At 36.0% G+C, this 8,698-nt stretch overlaps 1 protein-coding gene across 1 annotated transcript in view; it reads left to right on the forward strand.

The window, feature by feature from the left end:
- Positions 1 to 8,698, forward strand: part of Sycp1 (synaptonemal complex protein 1) — a 152,282-nt gene that overhangs the window by 52,940 nt on the left and 90,644 nt on the right. The window contains exon 16 of the mRNA XM_008834012.2: positions 1,245 to 1,306. Coding sequence (XP_008832234.1) covers positions 1,245 to 1,306 — 62 coding nt within the window. The remainder of the gene's footprint in view (positions 1 to 1,244; positions 1,307 to 8,698) is intronic.

The raw sequence follows: 8,698 nt of genomic DNA on the forward strand, positions 1-8,698 counted from the left end.
GAAATTAGAGGGCCCTGTTGGAAAGGAAAAAAAAAAAAAAAGGTTTGGACTGAAAAGAGTTTAAAATTCATCAGCATAATATTGAATTAATGGAAGTAAAGATAAACATTGTAAAGTACTATTATTTAGGGTAGCAAGAAGGAAAGGGGTAAAAAAACAAAAATAGGAATAAGAGTTAGAGAGGAAACAGGAAATTATACAAGGTTTTGGTAACCCAGGGGAAAACGCTAGCGAGTGCTAAGTAGTATCAGATACTACCAAGCTCCATAATGGATAAGTCTGAAAATGGCATCACAGAAATCACTATTTTATTAATATCATGGGATAGGAATTAGTGTTACGTGGAGTTAAGAAAGATGTGTAGTTAAGCAAGAATTAGAAAAACACAACGATAAATTGGACAGTAGTTTAAAAGGCCAGTAAGGTTCATCAGCTTTTTTTTTTATTCAAAGGGGGTGCTAGGTGGGATAGGAGAAATTAAAGATTCCTCTACAAAGACTTAGTATATTTTAGAGCAGCTGAAGGCTGAGAAGAGGTGGGAATATTGAAATCCAAAGTACAAAGATCAGAATTAGCTTGAAAAAAGATCAGTTTTTTTAAATTTATAGTGAAGATCACAAAGCCAGATTTAGCTAGCAATCAGTTGAAAGTAAAAGTCCACACTGACCCCGTTTCTAATATATTTTATGTAGATTAGTTGCTTATTTTGCTTTATGAGTTTCGAACTCATTTGGCTACGAATTAACCTAGAAGCACTACTACTGATATAGTTATGTTAGTTGATTTGGTCTCCTTTGATACTTCCTCTGTGGAATAATCTATCTCTTGATTTATCCCTTTCAAATGACATTTTTTTGGGTAAATTTTTATTGAATTTTTGTGTAATTCATACAGATCATCTTAATCAGTCTTAATCACCTTTATACCTGCTTGCTCATTGATACCCTCCCATAGCACCACCCCCCACTGTATTTCATATTCTGTCATTTGTGTTAAGGCTTATCATGTCAAGTTAATGTCCTCAGACGACTCTCAGTGCAAGTTTATCCACTGGGGTCTAGTCAGTCTATGTAGAGTCCCTCCGGTTACGAAGATCAGCCCTTCCTCACCCAGCAGTGTCAACTGCCAGTGATTCTTAGACTAAGATTGGGGCCTGATACCCAGCAAATGGCATTCTTACTCATTCTCTTTCCTATCTTTTAAATCTAGCTATCAACACACTTATATTCTTTTGCTTATTTTAGAAGAGATGACTAAATTTAAAAATAAGAAAGAAGTGGAAATTGAAGAACTGAAAAAAATCTTGGTAAGTATATAATCTTTCTTATTAATATGTAGCAATTACCTTAAAAATTAATATCGAAATTACTGACTTGTACTTTCAAACTATAAACATTTATACTATTTTTTGCTAAAATATAAAAATTTTATGTTTCATGTAAAGCTACAATCTTATTTGTATCAATTTTATAGATTTAATAACTACCTTGGTCAAGGTGTGTATATTATTTTAACATGCTGATAGTGCACTTAAGATCAAATATGCATATTATGTAGCTAAGTTTTAGTACTTTTGGATGTTGTACCACAAAGATACATTTTGAAAAAGCTATGCGTAATATATATTTAGAACCTGTGTTTAGTATTTAGTAGAGTAGTGTTTAGTAAATTTATAGGCTAGTTTAATTGATTATATTATGTAGAACATGAGAGACTTTTGTTTTCTTTTCTCACAGTGTTGGAAATACCCAGGGCCTTGCATAATGCTAGGTCTGCATTATACCACAGAGCTAAACCATTAGATTGTCATTCTTTTTCTATAGAAATATGTTAAATATTTTAGACTTTGTGGGTTTCATAAGATCTTTGTTGATTCTTTCCATGCCTCTCCCTTTACCTACCATTATTTTCTCTTTTTAAAATATTTTATTTATTATTTTTCTTTTATGTGTATGAGTGTATTGCCTGCATATATGCAAGTGCACCTGGGTCTTGCAGTGGCCACAGAGGTCATAAGAAGGCATTGGAGTCCCTGGAACTGGAGTTATGGATGGTTGTTAGCCACTATGTGGGTGCTGGGAATCAAACCCCAGTCCTCTGTAAGAGCAATCAGTGCTGTTAACTATTGAGCCATCTCTTCAGCCCTGTTTTCTCTTTTATTATTTATTTGTCTTATAGTTATTAGAATTAATACAAATTAATACCTCTCACTGTGACATTTCTTTTTTAAAATGTTATTTTTATTTTATGTGTATGAGTGTTTGCCTGCATGCATGTAAGTGCACCCGTGTTATGTGATGCCTGTGGAAGTCAGAAGAGGGCATCTAATCCCCTACAACTGGAGTTACAGACAGTTGTTAACTGCCATGTGGGTGCTGGGAATCGAACCTGAGTTCTCTGCAAGAGCAGCCAGTGCTCTTAACCACTGAGCCATCTCTCTAGCCTCCTCACTGTGACATTTCTAGATATGCATATATTGTGCAGGGATCACTTCTACTCTCCCTTTAAGTATTTATTTTTTGGGGCTGGAGAGATGGCTCAGTGGTTAAGAGCATTGACTGCTCTTTCAGAGGACCCAGGTTTGATTCCCAGCACCTACATGGTGGCTAACAACTGTCCATAACTCCAGTTCCAGGGGATCTGATTCTTTCTTCTGACCTCCTTGGGCTTTGCATAACACGGGTGTACTTACACACATGCAGGGAATACACTTATCACATAAAATAAAAATATAAATAAACTATTAGAGAACTAAATATTTAATTTCTATTAGCTTACAAAGATAGGTTCCATTATAGCATTTTTCAAGCTAAATTTGTTTTGTTATTTATCTCCCCCAACTTCTTCCCCATCAGCCCTTGTTCTCTGTACCCTACCATCCCCTATAGCTTTCTTTTTGTTTCCATGTCACGTGTGATCTTTTGTCCCCCTTCCTTTTCTTAACACCTATGATTCTTGGCTCACAGTTTCCTATCTAGTTTCATAGTCTATACAGTCTTACAACCACTTATTTACATATACACAAACATTAAAAATTAGGATCTGCATATGAGAGAGCACATAGATTTTTTTTTCTTTCAGAGACTAGTATGCTTTCCAGATCTATCCATTTTCCTGCAGATTTATTTTTTTCTTTACAACCGAATAGAATTTCACTATCTGTTTATGCCACATGTTCTGTTTGATGGGCATCTAGGCTGGTTCCATTTCCTCGTTACTATAAAAAATACAGCAAGTTTGTGCAGGTATCTCTGTTGTAGGGTATAGAATCTTTTCACCTTCCCCTTTTCTACCCTCTCTCTTCTTCCACTCTCTCCTTCCCTTGGTGCTTTGTTAAGTCTAACTATACCTCTTCTATATTCAGGTATTTGCTTTTGTTTCTCTTGTATATGAGAGATAATATGTCTTATCCTGCTTAGCACAGTGTTCTCTTTCTAAATATTTCATTTATTATTTTTATTTTATTTGTATGAGTATGTTTCCTGCATATATGTAAGTGTACGTGTGTCATGTAGTGTCCATGGAGGTCAGAAGAGGGTGTCAGCTCCCCTGGAACTGGAGTTATGGATAATTGTTAGCCACCATGTGGGTGCTGGGCATAGAACTCAGGTCCTCTGCAAAGAGCAGCCAGTGTTCTTAACCACTGAGCCATCTATCCATCCCCCACAATGTTATTTTATCTCATCTATTTTCCTGTAAATGCCAAGATTTTATTCTTCTTTTCTTCTCTCCCTACTCATCTTCCTCCTCTTCCTTTTTGTAGTGCTGGGGTTGAGCTCAATGCCTTGCACATATAGGCAAGAACCCTACCACTGAGCTGTATCCCTAGCCTCATTGTTACACACACACACACACACACACACACACACACACACATGAATATAAATATCCTTTATTCATCCATTGATAGACGCCTAGGTTGATGTCATATCTTCAATATTGTAACTAGGACTGCAATAAACATGATGTTATAGGTCTCTCTTTTGTATGCTTGCTTCATTTCTTTCAGATAGGCATCCAGGAATAGTATAACTGGATGTCATAGCAGTTCTATATTTAGTTTTTTTTGAAGAACCTTTATTCTGTTTTCTACGGTGGCAAGACTAGTTTACATTCTATCAACAATATAAAAAAGTGTTTTCCTTTACATCCTCTCCAACATTTGTTATTTTTTGGTGTGTTTTGGGGATAAGATGAAATACTGTAATTTTGGTTTGTGTTTCTCTGATGGCCAAAGATATTGAGCATTTTATGTTTATTTGTACTTTTAGTACTTCTTTTGACAGATGTTGAGATCATTACACATTTTTCATTGGATTAATATTTTTGATATATTTTAAGTTCTTTATTCTGGATATGAAACCTCTGTTGGATGAATGCCTGGCAAAGATTTTCTTCTATTTTGTAGATTGTCTCTTCACTGTGTTGTTTTGTTTGGTGCAGAGATGCTTTTAAATTTGTGTAATCTGATTTGTCATTTTTCCCCCTATACTATTGAAGTTATTGCTCTGTCAATATTTTGAAGTGTTTCCCATGTGTTTTCTCCTTGCAGTAGTTTCAAAGTTTAAGGCCTTACATTAAGATTTTTTTTAGCCATGCATGATAGTGCATGCTTTTAGTTCCAGCACTCAGGAGGCAGAGGCAGGTGGATCTCTGTGAGTTCACCTAGTCACAGTGAAGGCTAGCCTAGTCTACTAGTGAGTTCCAGGCCAGCCCCACTACATGGAGACCTTGTCTCCAAAAAAGTTTTTTGATGGACTCCTTAGGATTGTTTATGTATATAATCACATAATTGGGAAGTAGGGAAAATTTGACTTTATATTTTCTTATTTGTATATCTTTTCTTTCTTTCTCTTACCCAAGTGCTCTGGTTAAAATTTTTTGTACTGTATTGAATAAGAGTGAACAGTGGGCACTCTTAGCTTGTCCTGATCTTCCTGAAATTACTTTCAATTTTTCTTTGTTTAGTAAGATACTGGCTATGGGATTATCAAATATAGCTTTGTTACATTGAGGTATGATCCTTAGTTTATTCAAGAATATTATGAATGAATATTAAATTTTATTTATTTATTCTTTTTCACTTTATTTTTATGTGTGTTTTTGCCTGCATAGTATGTAAGCACACTATGTATGCAGTGCCCACAGAAATCAGAAGAGGGCATCAGATCCCTTGGAACTGGAGTTATGAACAGCTATCCACCTTATGGGTGCTGGGAACCCAACCTGAGACCTCTGTAAGAGCAGTCAGTGCTCCTAACTGCTGAGCTATTGCTCTAGCCCCATGTATTACATTTATTGGTTGCATATGTTGAATAATCCTTGCATTTCTGGAATGAAACCAACTTAATCATAGTATATGATCTCCTTAATGTGTTGTTGAATTTGATTAGCTGGTATTTTATTGAGGGCTTTTTGAATCTGTGTTCATCAAGGATTTTGGTCTATGGTTTTATTTTTGTTGTTGCTGTTGTTGTATCCTTATTAAGTTTTAGTAGTTGGATAATACTGGATTTGTAAAATGAGTTTTGAAGTTTTTTTTCCCTTTGTATTTTATGAAATAGTTTGAGGAGCATTGACATTAATTTTTCCTTAACTGACTGGAGGATTTCAGCAGTGAAATTGTTCAGATTTTCACAGTAAATTCTTTTAGTTTTTTTATACTATCTTGGCTCAGTTTCAGTAAGTGGTGGTATGCATCTAGAATTTTGTCCATTTCTTGTAGATTTTCTAATTTGTTGGCATGTTGTTTTCAGAATATTCCCTAATCTATTGACGTATAGTGGCACCTGTTATAATGTTTCCTTTTAATCTTTATTTCTATTTATTGGGGTCTTTTCACTCTTTTAGCTAGCTTAACCTAAAGGTCTTGCAACTTTATCTTTTCAAAAACCAACTTTGTTTAATTGATAATTTGTATTGTTCTTTTAGCCTTATCTTGTTTTGTTTATTTATGCTCTGATATGATATTTAAAGGCATGTCTCATCCAATCAGAAGGTGATTGGCTACTCCCCCATAATGATCATGCCATTGTACCAATAGGCACATCTTGCTAGGTAGGTCTGTATTTTAGTATTTAGGGTTTAGTGCTGGATGAGACAGTTGTTGTCTTTTTCCTCAAGCAGCCTACATAACACTTTCTGGCACTATATAAACTAGCCAACAGAGAATTTACTGCTCAGTTTGTTTCTCTATGTTCTACATCCACAGTGAGTCGTGTCTTCAACAGTAGACTCTTACCATCTAATTATGGTAGACGAAACCAAGAGCAATGGCAATAGCCCATGTTGTTTTGGATACCTCTGGGGCTTCCTTGGCCAGTAACTCCTAGGGAAGTATCCCATGCTTGGCCCTGAGATTTTCTTTTATTTTTTATATTTTATTTTTTTCCATTTATGAATGTATTGCCTGCACGTGTATAAGTGCACCCATATTGTGCAGTGTCTGCAGAGGTGTGAAGAGAGTGTTGGATCCCCTGAAACTGGAGTTATGGTTGGTTGTTAGCCACCAGGTGGGTGCTGGGAATGGAATTTGGGTCCTTTGCAAGTGCAGCCAGTGCTCTTAACCACTGAGCCATCTCTCTAGCTCAAGGTTTTAAAATATTTTAAAAATTAATTTACAAATCTCTAGTAGGTTTCTGTAAGATTTCCCCATATATTTTTAGTTTTGACTAACCAATCCTATACCCTTTCCTCTTCTCAATCCCTTTCTCCCCACTTAACCCTTTAACCTCACTCTTGTGTTTTATTGTCCTTTCTAATTAAATTAGTTTTTCTTGGTTGGAAGATCGTAGGCTTCCGTACAGCTTTTTCATGAACCCTTCATTTTGGTTAGGACCTCTATCACCTCCTCCTTTCCCCATGTCCCACCATATACTGAAATATTCCTCCAGTATTCTCTGTAAAATTGGCTTAGTGGTCATAAATTCCTTTGATCTGTTTTTATCATGGAAAATTTTTTATTTCTCCCTCAATTTTAATAGATAATTTTGCTGGGCATTATAGCCTAGGTTGGCAATTATAGTCTTTCAGAACTTGGAATACCTCTTTCCAGGCACATCTGCCTTTAAAAGTTTCTACTGAGGGGCTGGAGAGATAGCTCAGCGGTTAAGAGCAAGACTTCTTGCAGAAGATCTGGGTTTGAATCCCAGTACCTACATGGCAGTAACAACTGTCCATAACTCCAGTTCCAGGGGATCTGACACCCTCTTCTGGCTTCCATGAGCTTTGTACAACATGGGTGCGCTTACATACACATAGGCAATATATCCATATACACAAAAATAATAAATAAAATATTAAAAAAATTTTCTATCAAATGATTTGCTGTTGTTCTGATGGACCTGACTTTATAAGTGACTCTTGAAGTTTTCAATATCCTTTCTTTATTCTGTGTTTTAACTATAATATATCATGGGGAGTTCCTTTCCTGGTTCTATTTGGTGTTCTATAGGCCTCTTGTACCTGGATGGGAATCTATTTCTCTAGACTTGGGAATAATTTTATTAAAAATATTCTCTATGCCTTCAGTATGGTAGTTTTCTTCTTCTATGCCCATAACTTGAAGGTTAGTTCTACTCACTATGACCCAAAGTTCTCTCATGTTCCCTGTATATATGTATTAAAAATTTTTTTTAAGTTTATTTTGACCTTTACTGATTGATCCAGGGGCTTGCTTTGTGCTCCAGCACTGACACTATTTTCCACATGATTGGTGAGACTTTTCACTGAGTTTTTTATATTGGATATTGAGTTTTTCATTTCTAGCATTATTTTGGCAATTCTCTTTAATTCTATTTTCATATCTTTGATTGATTTCCTCATTTTATTCAACTCTTTGTTTTGTTCCCTAGAAGAATTTTCATCTCTTCTTTGAGTTGTTTGAACATTGTTTTTTTGTTTTTGGTCTTTTTGAGACAGGGTCTCTCTGTAGCCCCAGCTGTCCTGGAACTCAGTATGTAGACCAGACTGGCCTCGAACTCACAGAGATCTGCCTGCCTCTGCCTCCCAAGTGCTGGGATTAAAGGCATATGCCACCATGCCTGGCTTTTGAACATTATTATAATAATTCTTTTAAATTCTTTGCCTGTGAGTTCTTCCAGGACATTCTCATTGGTGGTCTTAGCTATGGCATTAGTACTTTGGGAGGGAGGGCATTTTGTTGTAGTTTTTCATATTTTGTTTTTGCGTTGGAACTTGCACATTTGAAGTAGTTTGTGATTAATTCATTATTTCTTTTTTGTTGTTGTTAAAAATCACATTTCTTTCAATGGAGACATGTACAGTATTCAGGATAGTTGTAAGAGAGTTGAGATGTTGTTTCTTTTGTGGGATTAATACTGAGGGCTATAGGTTCTATCCCTCATCTTTTGAGAATCTGCTACTATCTGTACAAATGGTCACTCTTCAAAGTTCACATACCCCTTAGTGATCCTCTTCTCCATTGCCTTCTAGTGTGGCTCTCCACACCTTGATGTCCTTCCTTGAGTCAGCTCTCGTCAAGTGGAGTTTGGGAATGTGAGATCCCAAGAAAAGTGGGTGTGGAGTCAGGTGGCTTATGCAGTAGGGAGGAGTGGGGCCTACCTGGCAGCACCCAGAAGCAAGATCCTAGAGGGACTGGACAGCATATGGGGTGGAAAGGAGTGGGTCTAGTTGGTTTTTTTTTTTTTTTGAATTTTTACAAAAACTTTAATAAGAA

The sequence above is a fragment of the Nannospalax galili genome, unplaced genomic scaffold, assembly GCF_000622305.1.
Source record: "Nannospalax galili isolate Female #2095 unplaced genomic scaffold, S.galili_v1.0 scaffold475, whole genome shotgun sequence".
In the NCBI taxonomy this organism is placed as follows: Eukaryota; Metazoa; Chordata; class Mammalia; order Rodentia; family Spalacidae; genus Nannospalax; species Nannospalax galili.